Raw genomic sequence first — 26456 nt, 5'->3', positions numbered from 1 at the left:
ACATGTACACAAAGGTTGTGTCCCAAATCACACTTGCTGCTAGGAGTTTTCGAATGCTAACGACACTTGGTCATATAAACGTATGGTGATCAGGGATGTTGGGTTGCTGTCGTTCTGTCTCTCTTGTCCGATCACTCAGGTTTAATGACGGTGGGGGAGGTGGGTGCTGATGTCCTGTGAAAGCCTTCATGACTTTGTTACCTGCTCGCTCTCACTTTTAGTGATGCTGTAATAATCAGGGCTGCCGGAGTCTAAAACTCTCTGTACAACTGATATTTTACTCTTAACGATTTCACATTGTAACTACATCTTCTGTTGTTTTACCCCCAGGTTAAAGACTGCAAGTCGAGACTGCTGTGCCAACAATGCTGCTCCTGCTAGATGTGACGGGAACCTGGCTTGTTTGCACCAAAAATGTCAAGAACTCACTACAGACTTTATCACAGACAGATAATGAAGAACTCCAATTATTTTTTACTAGTTATGACTTTCAGTTTAATGTAATTCTGTGTTGGTATGATTTGTGTAAATCCTATTTATTCAAATTATCCTCCAGACCACCCAAGAAGGATGGGCCCTGCTGAGTCTGGTTCCTCTCAAGGTTCCTTCCTGTAATTTTAAGGGAGTTTATCTTGCCATTGTTGCTCTCGGCTTGCTCAACAGGGGTTTTTGGTCTGTTGGTCCTGTTGGTCTGTTGCTTTGAGACGATGTCCATTGTAAAAAGCGCTATATAAATAAAATTGACTTGACTTTATTATAGTTGTATGTGGTTTATGTTCAGGTTTTATCAGGCTGCTCTGTATAGTCTGTAAATACTACTAACTCCTGCTACTCTAAACCCTCTCATACACTGTATGGCCAAAAGTATTTGGACACCTGAGCACGAGCTCAAACGGTATTAAAATAGTGATCGTGATGTGATCTTGTCAGCTAGAACAACAGCCGCTCTTTTTAGAAGGCTTCTCACAAGACTTTGAAGTATACATATGGGAATTTGTGCCCATTTAGTAAAAATGAGCTGAGCTGATGTTGGTCGAGAAAGCCTTAGTCGGTGTTCTGGTTCATTCCAAAGCTGTTCAGTGGGGCTTCGTGTATCAGTCTGTGACCAACGTGAGCTTTTTTTTGCTATTTTACTTCTGCATGTTCTCCATTTTTCTCCTAATTTAGCATAGTCGGTTTATCTTTCGCTGCTGGAGACCCCGATCGCGTCAGAGGTGGGTATATTTTCCTAACACACACACACAGTCCACCGACCCCTTTTTATTCGCCTATACTTTGGTGGATTCACTTTGGTAGCCAGTCTTGCGCATGGAGAGTCACATACTGATCTCCTCATGCCTCCACTTCTGTACAGGCGACTCGTGCTACTAATCAGGGTCCTTACACAGTGTTTAAAGACCTCAAGTCCGGGCTTTTCCCACCCAGCAGACTAGTGGCCCATATGTCTGCTACAGGCAGCAGTCGTGCCCACTAGGTGGCGCCCAGCCGACCGGTAGCAGAGCTGAGATTCGAACTAGTAGAGTTCCGAATCCCAGTGCTGGTGCGTTAGTGAAATATGCCACTGTTCCACCTGGGTGCTGTCCATGTGAGCATTCTTTTACAAGTAAACTAGCTGAACGGTTAACATGGCAAAGTCTCTGGACATGGGCGTGTTCCAATGTACGTTTTCATTAATAATCTGTTTTCTTTTTAATAAGTTGAAGGTGTGGAGATGATCCTGGACCGTTTTAGTGGTTTCCTTGGCAGTAACCGCAGGACGAGCGCCGGATACAAATGAAATCAGTCTAATTTGAATAGAAATGGGTCTGAGATTGCAGCAAATAGAAAGCCGGTAACAAAACATCTCTCAGTGTTGTAGTGTGACGCGCTGGGCTTTAGATAAGGAACGTCTCGTGTTGACAGAGAGGAGAACCTGAGACCAACATCTAACACCGTCACCCAGAGAACAGATGAGCTAAACGAACTGAGGGACGCAGGACGGTGAACGATCGTGATTCCGTATCTGCGTCTGTTTGAATTCAAGCGTTCGTATCGGATGTGGACGGAAACGATTCAGGTTCTGCATCCAGATCACCACTGTATAATATTAACCTGTACCAGGACTGCCAGTGAGCAGAATATTTTATAAATATAAAGATTACTGAGTGCATCTTTTATTCATTTAGCTAATTCTGTATTCCAATAAGCTCTGTCTGGTAACTCTCAGAGCTAGATTCAAGAATATAAAGATTACCTTCACTGCCTCTGTTATGTGCATCACCAGTCCTGATCAGACTGAGAGTCCCTGCTACGTCTGACCCCGCAATGAGTGGCAGCGTACTCAGTAGCTTTGTGTTTGTGGTGCCTATAACTGCAATGTTCTTTTGTTTTCTGTTCTCTAGTTACTGGTTAGTGAGTTTTTTGTGTATTTTCGTGCATCCTATAAATATGGATTCTTTTTTACGCCTTTAATTTCCTACGAGATCAGTAGTAGCAATCTGTCTATCTATCTATCTATCTATCTATCTATCTATCTATCTATCTATCTATCTATCTATCTATCTATCTATCTATCTATCTGTCTGTATGTCTGTCTGTCTATCAATCTATTTATCTATCTGTCTGTCTGTCTGTGCATCTGTTTGTCCGTCTGTCTGTCTATCTGTCTGTCTGTCTGACAATCTATCTATCTATCTGTCTGTCTGTCTGTCCGTTCGTCCATCCGTCCGTCTATCTATCTATCTATCTATCTATCTATCTATCTATCTATCTATCTATCTATCTATCTATCTATCTATCTATCTGTCTGTCCCTCTGTCTGTCGGTCTATCTATCTGTCTGTCTGTCTGTCAGTCTATCTGTCTGTTTGTCTGTCTGTCTATCTATCTATTTTTCTATCTGTATGTCTAGTTGTCAATCTATCTGTCTGTCTGTCTGTCTGTCTATCTATCTGTCAATTTATCTGTCTGTGACAATCTATCCATCTATCTATCTATCAATCTATCTATTTATCTATCCATCTGTCTGTCTGCCTGTCTATCCATTAAGGGCTTTGCTCAGGGGCCCTTAACCCCTAATAATTAGAAGGGGCGTCCCAATACTTTTGTCCATATACTGTCACTACATTGACTTACTTCCTCATACTTGGGGGGCAGACTGGAACAGCCAATCCACCTAACGCATGTTTTACAAGGTGGCTGTGAGGATCAAACCCAGTTTATCAGGTCTTCGTTCATCTTCTATAAATGTTTAATTTTACAAACAGTGATTTTGGTTTGTTCTAGTTTTAGAAAAGTGGCTTCAGAGTGAAGGGGGTGCTGACCAAAATGAGGCGAACATGCCAAAGCTCCACACAGACATAGTAACATAAGGTAAATGCTGCAAAGCAACTCGAGTCAGTAGGATCCTGGGTTCAAACCTCCATTCGCTGTACATGAGGACTACAGTGGGGATGTTTCCTTCATGTCTCCAGGTACTTTACATTTACATTTACAGCATTTAGCAGACGCTTTTATCCAAAGTGACTTACACGATGAGCAATTGAGGGTTAAGGGCCTTGCTCAGGGACCCAACAGTGGCAACTTGGTGGTGGCGGGGCTTGAACCAACAACCTTCTGTTTACTAGTCCAGTACCTTAACCACTGAGCTATCACTGGCCCTTTACTTTAGTTTCCTCCCACCTCCCAAAAAATGCTGCGATTCGATTGGCTGCTTTCAATTGTGCCTGTCCACAGTGTATTTACGTTTTTTTTCATGATTTTTATCGCAACCATAAATGATGCATCAATATGAAACACAAAATTAAATATATTTGATTAATAAAAATGGGTGGCAATCTGGTCCCACTGTGGTTTACAAGATGTAACGTAAAGCCTCCACAAGTTCATTTCATTGTTACGTGCCTGTTAAAAATCGGTTATTTAATTATAATTATTATTTTCTCTGTGATTTATTTTTTGGCTCGTGACCCTTGGGAGCGCCCCCTTGTGGAAGCTTTACGCTACATCTTGTAAACCACAGTGGGACCAGATTGCAACCAATTTCATTTATTAAGTATATTTTGTTCTGATGCATCGTTTGTGTTGCCTGGGTTTGAAGTTTGAGGAACGCTGGTGTATTCCTGTCTTGTGCCCAGTGTTTCCAAGTGAAGCTAGACCTGCGCAACCCTGATCAGGACACTTTAAAGGAAGAAGTTTGCATGGTTTTGGAATTCGTACAAAAGTAAATAAATAAATAAAATAGAAGAGCCGGAAAAGCATTTAAAAATACATCTGATAAAAACAAGCAGAAGGATGAAACGTGAGTGAGAAGCGAAACTACAGCAGCACCAAAATAAGAAAACGAGAGAAATAAAATAAATAAATAAATAACGAATGTAAAAGCACCATGAGTTCAAGTTTTGTTCCACACACACACACACACACACACACAGAGCGTAGAGAGAGAGAGGGAGTCAGGAGGCACCTGGCGAGTGGAAGACGGGAGGAGAGGGCGTGTTGCAGACCACGGTTTCGGCGAGGAGGTTATTATAGGGGTTGTTAGTGTCGTGGGCTCGGAGCAGCGGGTTAGTTAGAAGATAGTTGCCCGTCATTCCTGCAGGAGGAAACAAAGAGAAGAAAAAAAAGAGACACCCACACACACTTTTACCCAGAATTCATAGCGACCACACTGTAATGCATGCTTCGTCTGCTTCTGCGTCTGCGTCGGTCTCTGTTTTATTTATTATGCTTCGTTTCATTATTTCATCCTGGATGTATTACGTGGTGCTTTCAATCTCTGAGCTATGTTCTCTTTCCGACCCACTTTGACCCCAACCACCTCAGTGCTGCACGTCAGGCAACTAACAGAGTTTGAATCATTTTACATTTGCATGTTCGGCATTTAGCAGACGCCTTCATCCAAAGCGACTTACAGTACAGTTACAATTGATCAATGATAGGTTAAGAGCCTTACAACCTGGCAGTGGTGGGGCCTCGAACCAGCGACCTTCTGATTACTAGTCCAGTATCTTAACCACTAGGCTAAAACTGCCCTTTGATACATTTAAATTTGCTGCATTTAGCGGACTACACACAGTTGGAGCAATTGAGAGTTAAGGGCCAACAGCAGCAACCTGGCAGAGGTGGGGCTTGAACCAGCGATCCAGGGTGCGAATCCCAGCGGTGCTTCATATATATTATACACACATGATTCTCCGTATCTGAGAGAGGGATGGCTGCGGAAACTGGACCCACTGAGACCCTGACCAGGATAAAAAAAACGGATTTAAAAGATGCAAATGAAATGATGTACACTATATGGACAAAAGTATTGGGACGCTTCTACTAATTTTTTAATTAGAGGGCAGTTGTAGCCTAGCGGTTAAGGTACTGGACTAGTAATCAGAAGGTCGCTGGTTCAAGCCCCACCACTGCCAGGTTGCTGCTGTTGGGCCCTTAAACAAGGCCCTTAACTCTCAATTGCTCAGACTGTATACTGTCCCACTACTGTACGTCGCTTTGCTCAAGGGCTCAACAGCAGCAACCTGGCAGAGGTGGGGCTTGAACCAGCGACCTTCTGATTACTAGTCCACTACCCTAACCACCAGGCGATGGCTTGAATCGTCTCTGGGATCCAGGGTGCGAATCACACATGATTCTCCGTATCTGAGAGAGGGATGGATGGGGAAACTGGACCCACTGAGACCCTGACCAGGATAAAAAAAAAGGATTTAAAAGATGCAAATGAGATGATGTACACTATATGGACAAAAGTATTGGGACGCTTCTTCTAATGTTTACATTTGTTTGTTTCAGCCCCAACAGTTGCTAACAGGTGGAATGAATCAGTTATATGAAGGAAATGCAACAGTTTAGGGAAGGTCCTTTCCTGTTCCAGCACAAAGCAAGCTCTATAAAGACATTTACATTTACTGCATTTAGCAGACGCCTTCATCCAAAGTGACTTACATTAATTACAGTTACAATTGAGCAATTCAGAGGTTAAGAACCTTGCTCAAGGGCCCAACAGTGACAACCTGGCAGTGGTGGGGCTTGAACCAGTGACCTACTGATTACTAGTCCAGTACCTTAACCACTAGGCTACACCTGCCCTTTCATACATTTAAATTTGCTGCATTTAGTGGACTTAACACAGCTTAAGCAATTGAGGGTTAAGGGCTTTGCTCAAGGGCCCAACAGCAGCAACCTGGCAAAGGTGGGGTTTGAACCAGCGACCTTCTGATTACTACTCCAGTACCCTAACCGCTAGGCTACGGCTTGAATTGTCTCTGGGATCCAGGGTGCGAATCCCAGTGGTGCTTTATACACACAAGATTCTCCGTAATCAGAAGGTCGCTGGTTCAAGCCCCACCACTGGCAGGTTGCTGCTGTTAGGCCCTTAACCCTCAATTGCTCAAACTGTAAACTGTCCCAGTACTGTACGTCGCTTTGGGTGCAACATTTTAGGGAAGGACCTTTCCTGTTCCAGCACAAAGCTCCATAAAGACATAAAGAAAAGCTTCGGTGTCCTGCACAGAACAGCTCTGGAACGAACTGGAACATCGACTGAGGCTTGCCTGACCGACATTAGCGCCCAGCCGTACAAATGCTGTCATGTTGTGACTGAATGGGCACAAACTCCCACAGACATACTTCAAAATCTTGTGAGAAGCTTCTCAGAAGAGTCTTTATAGTGTTGTTATAGCATCTGAAGCTATCACATAGTGGTCCCTATGGTTTATGAAATGGGACGTCTAGCAAGCTCATGGTCAGGCGTCCGAATACTTTCGGTCGTATGATGTATTAATAAATCAGTTCTGAGCTCAAGATGTTCTGCTGGTAATAAAAATGTGACCTGAGGTTTTGGGACGTGATCCAGAACACGTTCATGTCCAGTTAAGTCCACCGTTCTGTCTTTCATCTGTCCGTCCTGCTACAGGAACTCATCCGTGAACTTCAAAGCTGGATCCATCAAGATCAGGATGAAGATCAAAGAGTTAAACTGAAGCACATGTTGGAGCAGCTTTCATTTCAGCTTCACTGTATCCACATCCATCCTGATATATCAACGCCCTTCCCAATACCACCACGCCCATCCCAATACCACCAAAATCTGTCCTGAAAGCTTAGAACCACAAAACATATGGGACAGTCAAGTTTCTGACCCTGTCCTTTAGCCAAATCTCTTCTTCTAGTCATCTCAGATGCCCTCCCACTGACGGCGCTGGCCGAGAAGGGCCGAGACCATCACGCGCCCTCTGTGCCTAAAGGAAGCCGCATCGAGTTCAAAGCCATTTATATGGATACACCTAAATAAAATGGGAATGGTTGGTGATATTAACTGCCTGTTTGTGGCACATTAGTATATGGGAGGGGGAAAACTTTTCAAGATGGGTGGTGACCATGGCGGCCATTTTGAAGTCGGCCATTTTGGATCCAACTTTAGTTTTTTCAATGGGAAGAGGGTCATGTGACACATCAAACTTATTGAGAATTTCACAAGAAAAACAATGGTGTGCTTGGTTTTAACGTACCCTTATTCTTTCATGAGTTATTTACAAGCTTCTCTTTGTTTACAGCCATTGACATGTTGCAGAGGTTAACACGTGAGGAGCGGATAGAAATTGTGTTGATGTCTGGTGAACGCAGTACCCCGGTCATTGCAGCAGATTTCAATGCAAGACACCCTACGAGACCACCCATCTCCCATGCTACAGTTAGCAAACTGCTTGCCAAGTTTCGTGAAACTGGTTCAGTGTTGGATTTGCCAAAATGTGGACGCATGAAAACTGTGACTAATGAAGAAACATCAGTGGCTGTCCTAGCTTCATTCAGCAAGAGCCCACAGCGTAGCACTCGCCGCATGTCACTGGAGAGTGGCATCAGTCGAACATGGTGCACCACCACATTATGGGTGTCAGGTCCGAGCATTCCTAGATGAACAGTTTCCTGGAAAGTGGATTGGTCGTCGTGGGCCAGTTGAATGGCCCCCAAGGTCTACCGATCTGACCCCCTTAGACTTTTATCTTTGGGGTCATCTGAAGGCAATTGTCTATGCTGTGAAGATACGAGATGTGCAGCACCTGAAACTACGGATACTGGAAGCCTGTGCTAGCATTTCTTCTGTGGTGTTGCTATCAGTGTGTGAAGAGTGGGAGAAGAGGGTTGCATTGACAATCCAACACAATGGGCAGCACTTTGAACACATTTTATAAGTGGTCAGAAACTTGTAAATAACTCATGAAAGAATAAAGTTACGTTAAAACCATGACCCTCTTCCCATTGAAAAAACTAAAGTTGGATCCAAAATGGCCGACTTCAAAATGGCCGCCATGGTCACCACCCATCTTGAAAAGTTTTCCCCCTCCCATATACTAATGTGCCACAAACAGGAAGTTAATATCACCAACAATTCCCATTTTATTTAGGTGTATCCATATAAATGGCCCACCCTGTATAAGCCTCTTAAATAACCGCACGAAGCAGCGCGATTCACCAGAGTAACAGTGGAGTGATATTCACAAGTTTTACTTTATATTTTTAGTAGCTAGCTACATTAAAGTAGAAAGCGAGGACGGTCGGGTGTTACGCCTTTGATTGTACTCACCAAAAGCGAGCCGCTCGTTCCATTGTTTTGGTTGTTGTAGTTTAGTGACGTCTAATTAATGCGCAGTAGCGTTAGCTTTCGTGTAGCATTATTAGTATTACGACCCTTTAACAACCTCGTAATTCAGAGGATCCAGTGATGTACAGGAGAAAAATGTACACAGGACAAAACTTACAGGGTTCTGAACATGTTTATTTAGCACAGGATGCGTTAGAGTCGATTTTTTTGAAAACCCCGTTCATTTTTCCCATAGGAAATCTGAGTTAGACCCGGGTCTCCAAATATGGGCATAACGAGGACTACAGAATGGCGTACGACTTCAGTGGTCTATGGAGATCAGTGCGTGACTCCGTGTGAGAGACTGAGTCCCATATGAACCCGCCTCGGCTACTGCACACGTGTCGAGGGGGCGCGTGTCAGTCACGCTGAAGTGGAGGTCTGCAGCAGTGGAGAGAAATAGGGATGAGTCTGTGAACATCATCTGATCATCCGCGACGCTCTCGCCGGCTCTGAATAATTCATCAGTCCGTTTCTAAATGCATCGCGGAGCCTCACCAGCCCGAGACTAAAAGCATCGTTCTGACCGTCCGACAGACGTGATAAAGACGTCGTCCGTCCGTCCTTCCCGGCTTCTGTTCACACGTTCGAACCTTTTTACGTCTTTTGACATGTTTTCACGTGGTTCGTCTGCAGGTAAAATAAAAAGTCGAATCTTGTAGACGCTTAATGCTTTAAAATCTTAATGAAGGAAGCTTTTTAATTCCGGCTGTATCAGATAAACGTGGATAGAATGAGAAAGATCATAAATAAAAACCTTCTCAGTCCAGTGTGTGTGTCCAGTGGATGATCTGTTCCTAAAGCACGGGCGTTCATACAGAGGAGCTGAATACTGTCTGTCCCCACTGTCTGTGGGAATTTGTGCCTGTTTAGTCAACAGATGAACGTTCCACTTCGTCCCAAAAATGTTGGAATACACATATAATTATAATCTCGTTAGCAAAGGTGTCATGGGGAAAACGGGAAATGAGGTCATGTGACTACAAAGAAAACAACAATAGCACTCTGTATGAAGTTTGTTTAATGCTGGTCTGTGAATTTCAATTAATTAGTGATATACTGGCTGAGTTTTAATAAAATAATAATAATAAGACCTTTCACAAACCCAAGGACGCTTTAGAAAGTAAATATTAGAGAAGAGGACACATCAAAGCTCAGACATAAAAAAAAACAAATAACATGCAATAAAGAAGAACCTTTTTAGTTCGTATCTTTTAAAGTAAAAGATGGTGGAGGAGAATTCCAGAGTTTGGGGGGCTGTGGAACTAAAAAAGCTGCCACCCACAGGTCTTTAAGAGGATCCAAGAGGGCGGTTGGGTGAAGAAATGCACTGAAGTAGAACCAAGACCATCAAAAAGTGACTTACAATAGTGTGACAGTATACAGTCTAAGCAATTGATGGTTAAGGGCCTTGCTCAAGGGTCCAACAGTGACAACCTGGCAGTGGTGAGGCTTGGACCTATGACCTTCTGATTACTTGTACAGTACTTTAACCGCCAGACTACAACTGCCCAAAATAAGATCTTTACATTTAGATTTGTGGCATTTAGCAGGAGCTCTGGATACAGTTTGAACGATTCAGGGTTAAGGGCCTTGCTCAGGGGTCCAACAGTGACAACCCTTTTGATTACTAGTCCAGTACCTTGACCACTGAGCTACTACTGTCCCTATTATTATTCTGTATTTAATCAAAGCAGCTCTATCGATTACGGCTACAGTTCTTGTGAAAACCTAAAACCTAGTGAGCTGCCTTGCTGCCTACTACCTACCTGATCAGCTGCCTCAGTCGAGAGGATTCTAATCAGACACCAAACTTTTAATGCAGATTATTAGATGCACCACTTAGACAGCGATTACGGCAATTACGTCACCGCAGTTTTAGCGTACTAAGCTAACACAGTTAGCCTCAGGCCATTCAAAATAATGTGCTGAGGCGGCACAACCCACTAGCACGCCAGCCAACGTCTCTCTCCCTGTACCATAAACTGTCCCTGACGAGCCCGAATTTACAAATAAACGACACTTGTGTAATTACACCTTTATACAGATTAAACATCAATGAGAATTTATTTACATTTATAAAGAACTCTGTTGGTTGCTCCACATATATTCGTCCGCCATGTTTGTCATTTTTTGTGAGGAAAGTTGTGCCGCACTGAATGCTGGGATTGATCTTCAGCGCTGAGGCAGCGTCGGACGCTCCCTCGTTATTTAGTCAGATCATCACTCAGAATTAAGGCGCCTCAGTAGGAGCGTTTTAAGGAATCTAAGGATTTAGACACGCCCTCTTCTCAGGAGTGTAGGATGATGTAAAATACGTCCGTGTGGAGAGATCACGAGGTTTTCAGACAGACCCAGAGACTTTCTGAGAGTCGCACTGGGATTCAGGATTCAGGAGAGGTGAATTGTCCCAGCATGCAATCCTGTCCAGAATTGAGACCAGGCCTGGACACTGTATGGCCCCCGGGCCCCATGCAGTCCATTTGGATGTCCCCGACTGGCCCAAGTAAGGTCAGTTATGTAAATAAGTGACCATCGTACAAGCAATCCAACCGCATGAATTTTATTTTGCAGGGTAAGTTTGTACGAGTGCATCCTTTAACAACCTGGCTGTTGGGACGTGGCCCTGTCAGTGCGCTCTCAGTGCGGGTCCCAAACCCCGGATAAAAATACAAATAACGGATAAAAAATGCGCCACTTCAGGTACTCGGACCAGAACGATCTGCTGAGGCGACTCCTAAACCCAGGAAGAACAAGCAGCGCCGCAGAAGTAAAGGTCACCCGTCATCCAGGTGAAATATTAGCCAAATACAAACGCGTATCCAGGTTAAACTTAGCATAAACACACACACGCTCGTTCTCTCTCTCCTCAGCGTCTGGGTTCAGCGCGTACCTTGATTTAGCGTGGAGGTGCTGTTGATGTCTCCGGAGATGAATGAGGACTCTGACTGCTTCCTCACCGTATCGTTCCACATCCTCCTGATTCGACTCTGCACACACACACACACCAGTGTTAAAGTCGTGCTAATTAACAAGCAGCAGAAGGTAACAGAGATGGTTATGTTCCACGCCTCACAACCTCCGGTCCTGTGGGGGCGAAATCGAGCTCCACACAACATTACAAAAATTCATATTAAGATCCGGCGTGAGCAGTGAGAGCTACGAGGAGAAATAATAACACCACGTGTCCATCATCACGTCGTTACTCTGCACTCAGAGCTCATAACGAGCCGCCGCTGTGTGAATCACGCAGAATCTTTTACACAAACTCAAGGTCGGTCTTTAATTTCATAAAAATACAGCTGATAATTAATCGCCCCAGACAGCCGGAGCTGTAAAGACATGAAAAAAAGCCCCGGCGCTGATAATCCACCACTGATTTGTTAAAAGTGTTATTAAAGCCAGTTAATCTGCTCGTGCTGAAAATAAATCCCACTCTCGATCGATTTTACATTCGCTGGCAACCCGACTACCAACAATCAGCCAAAAACAAGTTCCTTCAGAAGTTTCATTAAGTCTGATTAACACAGACGTGCAAAAATACCGGTGTAGCCGTCTGGGTGGATTAAAGCAGAGCTGCTGCATCTCTCATTATTAGCAAAAATAAAGACTAATAAATATATAATAAATAAATAAACCCACAGTGTTTTTGCAAAAGTGTACAAATAAAAGAAAAACAAATAAAAAAAAAAAGGTAGAAAAAATTATTAAAAAAAAAAGAAAAATGAACTGGAGGTGAAATACAATCAGGGAATTGGGTATGACTAAAAGATTAAGGGAAAAACGAGTAGTCGTATGTGTGTGTGTTAGTGTGTATATGTGTGTGTATGTGTGTGTGTGTGTATTTATATATATATGTGTGTGTGTGTGTATGTGTGTGAGTATTTATATACGGTATATGTATATAAGTGTATATATATATATGTGTGTGTGTTAGTGTATGTATGTGTATGTACATGTTTGTGTGAGTGTGTATATGTGTGTGTATGTGTTAGTGTGTATATGTGTGTGAGTATATACAGTGTATCACAAAAGTGAGTACACCCCTCACATTTCTGCAAATATTTCATTATATCTTTTCATGGGACAACACTATAGACATGAAACTTGGATATAACTTAGAGTAGTCAGTGTACAGCTTGTATAGCAGTGTAGATTTACTCTCTTCTGAAAATAACTCAACACACAGCCATTAATGTCTAAATAGCTGGCAACATAAGTGAGTACACCCCACAGTGAACATGTCCAAATTGTACCCAAATGTGTCGTTGTCCCTCCCTGGTGTCATGTGTCAAGGTCCCAGGTGTAAATGGGGAGCAGGGCTGTTAAATTTGGTGTTTTGGGTACAATTCTCTCATACTGGCCACTGGATATTCAACATGGCACCTCATGGCAAAGAACTCTCTGAGGATGTGAGAAATAGAATTGTTGCTCTCCACAAAGATGGCCTAGGCTATAAGAAGATTGCTAACACCCTGAAACTGAGCTACAGCATGGTGGCCAAGGTCATACAGCGGTTTTCCAGGACAGGTTCCACTCGGAACAGGCTTCGCCAGGGTCGACCAAAGAAGTTGAGTCCACGTGTTTGGTGTCATATCCAGAGGTTGGCTTTAAAAAATAGACACATGAGTGCTGCCAGCATTGCTGCAGAGGTTGAAGACGTGGGAGGTCAGCCTGTCAGTGCTCAGACCATACGCCGCTCACTGCATCAACTCGGTCTGCATGGTCGTCATCCCAGAAGGAAGCTGACGCACAAGAAAGCCCGCAAACAGTTTGCTGAAGACAAGCAGTCCAAGAACATGGATTACTGGAATGCCCTGTGGTCTGACGAAACCAAGATAAACTTGTTTGGCTCAGATGATGTCCAGCATGTGTTGCGGCGCCCTGGTGAGAAGTACCAAGACAACTGTATCTTGCCTACAGTCAAGCATGGTGGTGGTAGCATCATGGTCTTGGGCTGCATGAGTGTTGCTGGCACTGGGGAGCTGCAGTTCATTGAGGGAAACATGAATTCGAACATGTACTGTGACATTCTGAAACAGAGCATGATCCCCTCCCTTCGAAAACTGCGCCTCATGGCAGTTTTCCAACAGGATAACGACCCCAAACACAACCTCCAAGATGACAACTGCCTTGCTGAGAAAGCTGAAGGTAAAGGTGATGGACTAAACCCAATTGAGCACCTGTGGCGCATCCTCAAGTGGAAGGTGGAGGAGTTCAAGGTGTCTAACATCCACCAGCTCCGTGATGTCATCATGGAGGAGTGGAAGAGGATTCCAGTAGCAACCTGTGCAGCTCTGGTGAATTCCATGCCCAGGAGGGTTAAGGCAGTGCTGGACAATAATGGTGGTCACACAAAATATTGACACTTTGGGCACAATTTGGACATGTTCACTGTGGGGTGTACTCACTTATGTTGCCAGCCATTTAGACATTAATGGCTGTGTGTTGAGTTATTTTCAGAAGACAGTAAATCTACACTGCTAAACAAGCTGTACACTGACTACTCTAAGTTATATCCAAGTTTTATTTCTATAGTGTTGTCCCATGAAAAGATATAATAAAATATTTGCAGAAATGTGAGGGGTGTACTCACTTTTGTGATACACTGTATATACTGTATATATACTGTGTATGTACAGTGTATCACAAAAGTGAGTACACCCTTCACATTTCTGCAGATATTTAAGTATATCTTTTCATGGGACAACACTGACAAAATGACACTTTGACACAATGAAAAGTAGTCTGTGTGCAGCTTATATAACAGTGTAAATTTATTCTTCCCTCAAAATAACTCAATATACAGCCATTAATGTCTAAACCACCGGCAACAAAAGTGAGTACACCCCTAAGAGACTACACCCCTAAATGTCCAAATTGAGCACTGCTTGTCATTTTCCCTCCAAAATGTCATGTGATTTGTTAGTGTTACTAGGTCTCAGGTGTGCATAGGGAGCAGGTGTGTTCAATTTAGTAGTACAGCTCTCACACTCTCTCATACTGGTCACTGAAAGTTCCAACATGGCACCTCATGGCAAAGAACTCTCTGAGGATCTTAAAAGACGAATTGTTGCACTACATGAAGATGGCCAAGGCTACAAGAAGATTGCCAACACCCTGAAACTGAGCTGCAGCACAGTGGCCAAGATCATCCAGCGTTTTAAAAGAGCAGGGTCCACTCAGAACAGACCTCGCGTTGGTCGTCCAAAGAAGCTGAGTGCACGTGCTCAGCGTCACATCCAACTGCTGTCTTTGAAAGATAGGCGCAGGAGTGCTGTCAGCATTGCTGCAGAGATTGAAAAGGTGGGGGGTCAGCCTGTCAGTGCTCAGACCATACGCCGCACACTACATCAAATTGGTCTGCATGGCTGTCACCCCAGAAGGAAGCCTCTTCTGAAGTCTCTACACAAAAAAGCCCGCAAACAGTTTGCTGAAGACATGTCAACAAAGGACATGGATTACTGGAACCATGTCCTATGGTCTGATGAGACCAAGATTAATTTATTTGGTTCAGATGGTCTCAAGCATGTGTGGCGGCAATCAGGTGAGGAGTACAAAGATAAGTGTGTCATGCCTACAGTCAAGCATGGTGGTGGGAATGCCATGGTCTGGGGCTGCATGAGTGCAGCAGGTGTTGGGGAGTTACATTTCATTGAGGGACACATGAACTCCAATATGTACTGTGAAATACTGAAGCAGAGCATGATCCCCTCCCTCCGGAAACTGGGTCGCAGGGCAGTGTTCCAGCATGATAATGACCCCAAACACACCTCTAAGACGACCACTGCTTTATTGAAGAGGCTGAGGGTAAAGGTGATGGACTGGCCAAGCATGTCTCCAGACCTAAACCCAATAGAACATCTTTGGGGCATCCTCAAGCGGAAGGTGGAGGAGCGCAAAGTCTCGAATATCCGCCAGCTCCGTGATGTCGTCATGGAGGAGTGGAAAAGCATTCCAGTGGCAACCTGTGAAGCTCTGGTAAACTCCATGCCCAGGAGAGTTAAGGCAGTTCTGGGAAATAATGGTGGCCACACAAAATATTGACACTTCAGGAACTTTCACTAAGGGGTGTACTCACTTTTGTTGCCAGTGGTTTAGACATTAATGGCTGTATATTGAGTTATTTTGAGGCAAGAATAAATTTACACTGTTATATAAGCTGCACACAGACTACTTTTCATTGTGTCAAAGTGTCATTTTGTCAGTGTTGTCCCATGAAAAGATATACTTAAATATCTGCAGAAATGTGAGGGGTGTACTCACTTTTGTGATACACTGTATATATAGTGTATAGTGTGTATGTATGTATATGTTTGTTAGTGTGTGAGTGTGTATATATTTGTGTGTGTATGTTAGTGTGTGTACACATTTACTATAATATACAATTACTATATATATTTATGTGTGTGTCTGTTAGTGTGTGTAGATATATATATATACAGTGGGGCCAAAAAGTATTTAGTCAGCCACTGATTGTGCAAGTTCTCCTACTTAGAAAGATGAGAGAGGTCTGTAATTTTCATCATAGCTACACTTCAACTATGAGAGACAAAATGAGAAAAAAAAAATCCAGGAAATCACATTGTAGGATTTTTAAAGAATTTATTTGTAAATTATGGTGGAAAATAAGTATTTGGTCAATAACAAACAAGCAAGATTTCTGGCTCTCACAGACCTGTAACTTCTTCTTTAAGAAGCTCTACTGTCCTCACCTCGTTATCTGTATAAAAGACACCTGTCCACAGCCTCAAACAGTCAGACTCCAAACTCAACCATGGCCAAGACCAAAGAGCTGTCGAAGGACACCAGGAAGAAAATTGTAGACCTGCACCAGGCTGGGAAGAGTGAATCTACAATAGGCAAGCAGGTTGGTGTGAATAAATCAACTGTGGGAGCAATTGTAAGAAAATGGAAGACATACAAGATCATTGATAATCTCCCTTGGGGTCAAGATCTCATCCCGTGCGGTCAAAATGATCATGAGAACGGAGAGCAAAAATCCCAGAACTACACGGAGGGACCTGATGAATGACCTGCAGAGAGCTGGGACCAAAGTAACAAAGGCTACCATCAGTAACACACTACGCCGAGAGGGACTCAAATCCTGCAGTGCCAGGCGTGTCCCCCTGCTTAAGCCAGTACATGTCCAGGCCCGTCTGAAGTTTGCCAGAGAGCATATGGATGATCCAGAAGAGGATTGGGCGAATATCATGTGGTCAGATGAAACCACAATGGAACTTTTTGGTAAAAACTCAACTCGTCGTGTTTGGAGGAAGAAGAAGAACCCAAGAACACCATACCTACTGTGAAGCATGGGGGTGGAAACATCATGCTTTGGGGCTGTTTTTCTGCAAAGGGGACAGGACGACTGATCCGTGTAAAGAGAAGAATGAACGGGGCCATGTATCGTGAGATTTTAAGCCAAAACCTCCTTCCATCAGTGAGAGCATTGAAGATGGAACGTGGCTGGGTCTTCCAGCATGACAATGATCCCAAACACACCGCTCGAGCAATGAAGGAGTGGCTCCGTAAAAAGCATTTCAAGGTCCTGGAGTGGCCTAGCCAGTCTCCAGACCTCAACCCCATAGAAAATTTGTGGAGTCTGTGTTGCCCAGCGACAGCCCCAAAACATCACTGCTCTAGAGGAGATCTGCATGGAGGAATGGGCCAAAATACCAGCTACAGTGTGTGCAAACCTGGTGAAGACTTACAGGAAACGTTTGACCTCTGTCATTGCCAACAAAGGTTATGTTACAAAGTACTGAGTTGAACTTTTGTTATTGACCAAATACTTATTTTCCACCATAATTTACAAATAAATTCTTTAAAAATCCTACAATGTGATTTCCTGGATTTTTTTTCTCATTTTGTCTCTCATAGTTGAAGTGTAGCTATGATGAAAATTACAGACCTCTCTCATCCTTCTAAGTAGGAGAACCTGCACAATCAGTGGCTGACTAAATACTTTTTGGCCCCACTGTATATGTGTGTGTGTGTGTATTTGTGTTAGTGTGTAAGTGTATTTAAATGTATGTATATGTGTGTGTGTGTGTTAGTGTGTAAGTGTATGTGTATATGTGTGTGTGTTAGTGTGTATATGTGTGTGTGTGTTAGTGTGTATATGTGTGTGTGTGTGTTAGTGTGTAAGTGTATGTGTATATGTGTGTGTGTTAGTGTGTATATGTGTGTGTGTGTTAGTGTGTATATGTGTGTGTGTGTGTTAATGTGTAAGTGTATTTAAATGTATGTATGTGTGTGTATGTGTGTTAGGGTGTATATGTGTGTGTGTGTATTTGTGTTAGTGTGCATATATGTATATATATATATATATATATATATATATGTGTGTGTGTGTGTGTGTGTGTGATACAGTGTATATGTGTATATGTATGTGTGTGTGTGTGTGTGTGTTACTGTGTAAATGACGTGTGTGGGGTCAAACTAGTCGAGTTGTTACGGACACAGAGAAGTTTCTACAGCACCAAGTGAACAAAGCACTTTTTTATTATGAATTTGAAGTTTGTTTCTCATTGTGATTCAGCCGACAGAACGATGCAGGTTAGTCGTAAAGAAAAATGCTTCCCAGACTCGGAACATCTGTGAGAAATGAAGCGTGTTGGATGATTCCGGCTGAAACACTCGGTGATGCTCGTCCTCTGATTCGAGCTGTTTATTTAGTTTCTTATTTTATGGCCCCCTCAGGAGTGGAGAGATTCCATTATCCCACCGCGCTCCTCCGTATTTCTGCCTCCTCTTGATTTGCACCTCCGTAACTATTAAAACCCTAAAAAAGCCTTTATTAAATCAGGACCGAAGGGCCCGGCGGCCCCCGAGGCACAGAACCACTTATGAAGATGAGAACCGCTGCTCGCCGCGCCTGAGCGCATCCGTTATCTGTCATAACAGACGCGTTTAAAACTAGCATGCTAATAAACGGGATGAGTGAAAGCCTGCGCCTCACCTGAGTAGCGGAGGAGTATCTGGCCGTGGAGCGCGACGCCGAGGCTTTTCCTGCGCTGTGGGTGCTGTCGACCGGCAGGGCGCCGCAGCACTGCGACTGCCGGAAACACTTCCCATACTCCTTCCTCACCTGTAGAGACAGAAAACATCACGTCAGCTCATCTACGCTCACAGTATATAACGCTAACCTGTTACCGGCGGGATCAAGGGTTCGAATCCCCAGGTGCTGTCGGACAGTCGATTTGGCGATTTCATAAATACATGATTGGCTGTGTCTGGGGAAGGGTGTGTGGTCAAGGCCCTGCGATACATTGAAGTCATTCCAGGACAACTGACCCTCTGCAATTCTGATCAGGATAATGCAATGATATATACACTGTATATGTGTGTGTGTGTGTGTGTGTGTGTGTGTGTGTGTATGTGTATGTGTGTGTATGTGCGTGTGTGTGTATGTATCCAGGACAACTGACCCACTGCAATTCTGATCAGGATAATGCAATGATATATACACTGTATATGTGTGTGTGTGTGTGTGTGTGTGTATGTGTATGTGTGTGTATGTGTGTGTATGTATCCAGGACAACTGACCCACTGCAATTCTGATCAGGATAATGCAATGATATATACACTGTATATGTGTGTGTGTGTGTGTGTGTGTGTGTGTATGTGTATGTGTGTGTATGTGCGTGTGTGTGTATGTATCCAGGACAACTGACCCACTGCAATTCTGATCAGGATAATGCAATGATATATACACTGTATATGTGTGTGTGTGTGTGTGTGTGTGTATGTGTATGTGTGTGTATGTGCGTGTGTGTGTATGTATCCAGGACAACTGACCCACTGCAATTCTGATCAGGATAATGCAATGATATATACACTGTATATGTGTGTGTGTGTGTGTGTGTGTGTGTGTGTATGTGTATGTGTGTGTGTGTATGTATCCAGGACAACTGACCCACTGCAATCCAGACCAGGATAAAGCAATGATACATATACTGAATATGCATGTGTGTTAGTGTGTATATATGTGTGTATGTATGTGTGTGTGTGTTAGTGTGTATGTTTGTGTGTGATAGTATATATATATACTGTATATGTACAGTATATGTATGTATGTGTATGAGTGTCAGTGTGTATAAATGTGTGTGTTAGTGTGTATGTTTAAGCATGTGTGTGTGTGTGTTAGTGTATGCATGTGTGTGTTGTTAGTGTGTATATATGTGTGTGTATGTATGAGTGTGTGTATGTTAGTGTGTATATATGTGTGTGTGGGTGTGTGTGTGTGTGTATATGTGTGTGTGTGTGTTAGTGTATGCATGTGTGTGTGTGTGTTAGTGTATGCATGTGTGTTAGTGTGTATGTGTGTGTATTAGTGTATGCATGTGTGTGTTGTTAGTGTGTATATATGTGTGTGTATGTATGAGTGTGTGTGTGTTAGTGTGTATATATGTGTGTGTGTGTGTGTATATATATATATATATATGTGTATGTGTGTGTGTTAGTGTATGCATGTGTGTGTTAGTGTGTATATGTGTGTGTATATATGTGTGTGTATTAGTGTATGTATGTGTGTTAGTGTGTATATGTGTGTGTATATATGTGTGTGTATTAGTGTATGTATGTGTGTTAGTGTGTATATGCGTGTGTGTGTGTGTGTTTGTATGTGTGTGTGTGTTAGTGTGTATATGCGTGTGTGTGTGTGTGTTTGTACTGTATGTGTGTGTGTGTTAGTGTGTATATGCGTGTGTGTGTGTGTGTTTGTATGTATGTGTGTGTATAAATATACAAAACTCGTTCACGTCTTTGTAGGACAGTAAGGGCTAACACCTTTATCCTTCTGTCGCACCATAGGGTGCACCTGCTCCTGTAAGTGCGCCTCATATTTGTTTGCTGTTGTGTTAAAACAGCAAAATCACTGGACTCACAGGACTGAAGCATGTCTGTGGGGATTTGTGCCCATTTAGTCTAAAGATGACACCACCGAGGACCATAAAGATCCTAAACGAGACCGGGTCCCGTACACCTGAACAACACATGCTTCCAACTTTACAGCAACAGTTTAGGGAGGGACCTTTTCTGTTCATGCATGACTGAGCCCCTGTGTACAAAGCAAGATCTGCACCTCAGCCTCACTGAACAGCTCTGGATTGAACTGTAACATCAAATGAGCCTTTCTCGACCAACATCAGCACCCAGCCATACAAACACTATCATCTTTTGACTAAATGGGCACAAATTCCCATGGACATACTTCCAAATCTTGTGAGAAGCCGTCTCTGAAAAGATCCCATAGGGGTCACTCTATTTTAATACATTTTAATTAATTTGTCTTAGGTGTCCAAATACTTTTGGCCATATAGTGTATTTCATTTCATCAGGAAAAACCCTGGACAGGCTTCGGCCGTCCTACTCCCGCCCCTTCACTCAGCCAATCAGGTTAATTTCTGACAGACCTATAAGGAATAAATAAATAATTGAATATAAATAAATAAATAAATAAACTATTTAAAAAATAGATAAATAAATAAATAATTGACTAAATAAATAAATGAATAAATAAATTATTTAAAAACAGATAAATAAATAAATGATTGACTAAAATAAATACTTAATTAATAACTAAACAAAATAAATAAATACATGTATGAATGCATGAATTCAAATAAATAAACAAATTAATTCATAAATAAAAAGACAAATAAATAAATGAATAAATGATTAAAAAAGCAAAAAATAAATAAAAGGATAAATAAATAAATAAATCTTAAGTAAAGAGGTGGTTGTTCACAATGGAGTTAAATACATGCCATGGTGTAAAAATAAATAAATAAATAAACAAAAGAATAAATAACTAACTAAAAAAATAAGTAAATAAATGAATGAATAAAAATAAATAAATAAAAAAGTAAATGAAATAAATAAAAGAATAAATAAATAAATAAATGAAGGAATAAAATAAATAAACAAAAGAATAAATAAATAACAAAATAAATAAATACATAAATGAATTAAACAAAATAAATAAAAGGATTTATAAATAAATAAACAAACAAATAAATAAATAAATGAAGAAATAAAATAAATAAACAAAAGAATAAATAAATAAATGGAGAAATAAAATAAATAAACAAAAGAAAAAAATAAATAAATAAATTACTACATCTCAGATAAAGAGGTGATTGTTCACAGTGGAGGTAAATACATGCAATGGTAAAATAATAATAATAATAATAAAATAAAAATAAATAAATAAATGTGAGTGCAAGTGAAGTGAACCAGAGCACACTGTTAACATGCCATGGTAAAATAAATAAACAAATAAATCAATAAATCAATGAATGAATGGTCAATAAATATCACAGTGGCGATAAATACATGCCATGGTAAAAAATAAAATGAAATAAAAATATAATAAATCCGGGGTGGTGGTGCAGTGACCCAGAGCGCACTGTTAACCCTGCAGTGTGATCGTTTCCCCCCGACCACGCCCGGAGAGCTCAGTGACCCTGACGTACCTTCTTCTGCAGCAGGCAGTGGAAGATGAAGATGAACATCCCCTGTAGGGTATTGAAGATGGTGAAGAGGTAAGTCATGACCACAGACGAATCGTTCAGGAAGAACAAGCCGAACGACCAGGTCAGACCCAGCAGGCACAGCAGGGCGAACGCACCCAGCACCCAGGACCTGAAAAACAACACAAGCAAACGATGTCACGTCCTGTTAGAACCGGCTAATCAGCACACAGACATGCGGTCCTGAGAGACGAGGTCACACCGAAGAGCCAGCGGTCACTTTATAACACGTCTGACCTACCAGTGTGACCCGGTCAACCGCGGGTCCTACTGTAATAAAACATGAGCATCAAGGAGAGACAACAAGCTTATGGTCAGGTGTCCAAATACTTTTTTCGTTAAGTACATCACATATACGCTGGTAGCTATTAAATGTTTTGGACAGAGCAGTTTGTGTTCCAAAAATTCAGTCATGGAAAAAAGAACAACTGCAGATGTCTATAAACTTTTGACTCTATGTGCTAGGCTCGGGCTCTCCTCAGCCTGCAGGGATGTCAAAAGTATTGGGACACCTGAGCGTGAGCTTGTCAGAAATCTCAATCCAACACCGCGAGTGTTTATACTGGAGTGTGCCTGTGGGAACTTGTGCCCACCCATTCAACAGAGTCAGTGAAGTCAGGAAAGCACTGATAAATAAGCTTTGTGCTCAGGGGTGTAATCATGCTGAGAGAGAAAGGGGACTTCCCCAAACTGTTGGCATTATGTTACCTTATATCATTTCTCATACAGCTGTAAGCAACAGATGTGGCAGAAAAGACTAAATTCAATCATTACGAGGAGCGTCCACATACTTTTGTCCCTACAGTGTCTTTATAATCGGGACATAAAGCTCCATAAATAACACGGACAAAAATCCGCTCAGTAATCTGTACCTACACCCCGCACCCTCCCCCGCCTGCCGGAGAGATTCCGGGAATTCCGGGAATTCAGGGAAGTGTTTGTCCGGGACGGACGGCGCTACAGCTACACGACACGAACAAAATCTCCCGTTACGCAGCACAGGGGGCCTGGAAGCACCTGCCACGCCCCTGTCCTGTAAAACGTCTTCATTTTAACCGGCACCGGCCGGCGCTAAACGTCTGGCTGCTCCAGGACCACGTTTACGTGAGGCCAAGCGGGTCCTGAGCGCAGCTTCCAAAAGGTTAATGGTTCTCAAAATTATTCCCATGAGCCTCTTCAGAAAGGGTGACATCCTCGAAGTCTTTAACCTGGAACATCAAGCATGCTTCGGGCGCTCCCGTATTTAGGCGTCGCCACAGAGGATCAGTTTTGATACCGGATGCCCTTTTTGACGCAGCCCTCCTATTTCTATATAAGTGTACCGATAGTGCACTTACCAACAGCTAGGCTGTTTTGCCCCACCTACCCTCAGATAATAGTCAATCGTGTCCGTGCAGATGCCCAATCGGCTGATAGCACCGCTGAGATTCGAACCCTGGCTGCTCATATCTCAGCAGTATTGAGGTAGCGCAGTGGTTCACCACCAGGGGGCCTCTGCGAGCCTAGAGGGGGGTCTGGATCTAGGCTATAGCCTATGTGGGTCTCTGAGAATGGACACATATTTGATTTGGTCACCTCAGAAGTGCAAAGGTCAACGGACTACTTTGGGCGACTATGAATGATTCCAAATCAGCTGATGATGCAGATCCCACTGAATCAGACCCTGATGATGAAGCTCCTACCACCAGGGCACCACATGATCAACCAAAATCAGAAAATACCAAGAAACCAAAGTACTGGACTAGTAAACAGAAGGTCGCTGGTTCAAACCCCACCACTGCCAGGTCGCCACCGCTGGACCCTTGAGCTTAGACTGCTCGGATAAAAGCGTCTGCTAAAAATGCCGCAGATGTAAACGAATGAGCCGGAAAGGAGCAAGAACTTTTCAGCAACAAGCTCATAGTCAGGCGTCCAAATACTTTTGGAAAATACGTTGAATAGATGAAGTGGCTTTAAAATGTGACCGTTCAAGGTGGACAGACGTTTTGGAATCGTATATTGAATCGTTCTCTTCTGGGAAGCCTTTAATCTTCCAACTGAAGTAAAGGAGCAACAACTTTTCTGCAACAAGCTCATAGTCAGGCGTCCAAATACTTTTGGAAAATATGTGGCTTTTAAATGTGACCGGTCAAGGTGGACAGAAGTTCTGTGTTCCAAATATTAGTCACAGAAAAAGAACAACTGCAGAAGTTACGATGTCTATAAACTTTTGAGGCATGTGCTAGACTCGGGTTCTCTTCGGCCAGCGAGGATGTCAAAAGTATTGGGACACCTGAGCGTGAGCTTGTCAGAAACGTTTATATTGAATCGTTCCCTTTTCTGGGAAGCCTTCAATCTTCCGATTAAAGTACTGGACTACTAAAGCAGAAGGTCGCTGGTTCAAAGCCCACCACTGCCAGGTCGCCACTGTTGGACCCTTGAGCAAGGCCTAACACTGAATTGCTTAGACTGCTCGGATAAAAGCGTCTGCTAAAAATGCCGCAGATGTAAACGAATGGGCCGGAACGTCAACTGAACAGGCACAAATTCCCACAGACATACTCCAAAAGTCTTGTAAGAAGCTTCTCAGAAAAGTGGCTGTTATAGCTGAATAGATCACACAGAGGTCACTCTGGTTTAGTTTAATACCATTTGTTTCTGAAATGGGACGAACGACTAGCTCACGTTCAGGCGCCCAAATACTTTTAGTCCAGTAGTAGCTGGACCTGAATGGCTGTGGAAGAATGAAAGAAGCTGGAAGCGTCTCACCTGATGCTCTCCAGGCGGCTGGAGTCGGGCTTCACGGACGTGGAGTTCCTCACCATCTTCACCATCGTCACCACCAGGAAGGCCAGATTGAGCTGTCAAAACACACAGAGCGAGGTGAGCCGACCACACAGCGTCCCTCCGTCTCCTCGAACCCGCGCACTGAATCATTACCGCCGCGTGTTTATCCAAAGCGACTACTAATTCCAGTAGTGGAATTATTTCTAACAGACGTATAAATGAATTAATGAATGAAGAAATAAATAAACTAAATAAATAAATGATTTACTAAAATAATAAATTAATAAATATATAACTAAACAAAAGAGATAAATAACACAATGAATAAACAAATAAATTCAAATAAATAAAAGTACATTTATAAATTAAAAGAAATAAATAATTAAACAAACAAATAAATGATTAAATAAATAAATAAATATACAAGTAAAATTTCAAGTGAAGAGGTTGTTGTTTACACTGGAGTTAAATACATGCCATGGTCTAAAAATAAATAAATAAATAAATAAATGAAGAAATGAAGAAATAATTGACTAAAATAAATAAACTAAAAAATAAACTAAACAAAATAAATAAATACATAAATGAATGAATGAATGAATACAAATTAAAAATAAATAAATAAATAAATAATAAATAAATAAATGATTTACCAAAATAAATAAATTAATAAATATATAACTAAACAAAATAGATAAATAAATGAATGAATAATCAAATAAATAAAAAAACATTTATGAATTAAAATAAATAAATAATTAAATAAATTAATAAATAAAAAATAAATAAAAGGATTAATAAATAAATTTCAAATAAAGAGGTGGTTGTTAAATACATGCCATGTTCTGAAAATAAACAAATAAATATATAAATAAATAAATAATTGACTAAAATTATAAATAAATAAATAAATAAATAAATAAATAAATAAATAAATGAATGAATGAATGAATGAATGAATGAATGACAACGACGTGTCTATCCAGAGCAACCGAGCCGCTTCACGTTACTGAATGCGCCGAGGTCAGTCGCTCCCTTGTGGGGTTTGTTTTTATGACGCTGTAATTCCTCCTCTATTATTTCAGCCATCGGTGCCGTAAAAACGCTGCGCGACGGCCGTGAAGGATCACGCTGGAAACCGAAAAGCTTCTGATAAATGAAGTCATGGTGAGCAAGCGTTAACACAGCGTCAGAGCATTCCAGCGATTTATTCACGCTCCTGAACACACATGACACAGAATCCCCTCTACACAGGCGGCCGCCGAATCCCCGGCCAGGTCTCAGCTCTTAATATGATTAATGCAGAGCAGGTCCGAGTCCTAAATCAGAGGCTGATGTGCAGTTTTGTTTTATTACACCCGGCATAACCTGATTCTGGGGGAAACACCCAACGCAGCCCGCAGGGAGACGAACGACCGCCGGGTCACAGGAGCGACCACGAGAAGCTACGGCGCTACCAATCAGCGCTAACGTGAAGAGCTGGAGCTGTAAAGGCGGAGGGAAATATTCACATGCTTCACAAGTCTGCTG

The 26456-nt window shown here is 42.3% G+C and overlaps 1 protein-coding gene across 7 annotated transcripts in view; it reads right to left on the bottom strand.

The window, feature by feature from the left end:
- Window positions 1-26456, bottom strand: part of LOC134312466 (adhesion G protein-coupled receptor L2-like) — a 270296-nt gene that overhangs the window by 14061 nt on the left and 229779 nt on the right. For 6 of the 7 annotated variants that reach the window (XM_062994433.1, XM_062994436.1, XM_062994431.1 and 3 more), the window contains 4 exons: window positions 24909-25000; window positions 22104-22272; window positions 18587-18715; window positions 11516-11612 (listed from right to left, as the gene is read on the bottom strand). In XM_062994433.1, coding sequence (XP_062850503.1) covers window positions 11516-11612; window positions 18587-18715; window positions 22104-22272; window positions 24909-25000 — 487 coding nt within the window. Of the gene's footprint in view, window positions 1-4443; window positions 4573-11515; window positions 11613-18586; window positions 18716-22103; window positions 22273-24908; window positions 25001-26456 lie in introns of all 7 variants that reach the window. The other variant, XM_062994438.1, reaches the window with a different exon arrangement.

This window comes from Trichomycterus rosablanca, chromosome 4, assembly GCF_030014385.1.
Source record: "Trichomycterus rosablanca isolate fTriRos1 chromosome 4, fTriRos1.hap1, whole genome shotgun sequence".
In the NCBI taxonomy this organism is placed as follows: domain Eukaryota; kingdom Metazoa; phylum Chordata; class Actinopteri; order Siluriformes; family Trichomycteridae; genus Trichomycterus; species Trichomycterus rosablanca.
This window is presented reverse-complemented; position numbering and strand designations above follow the sequence as displayed.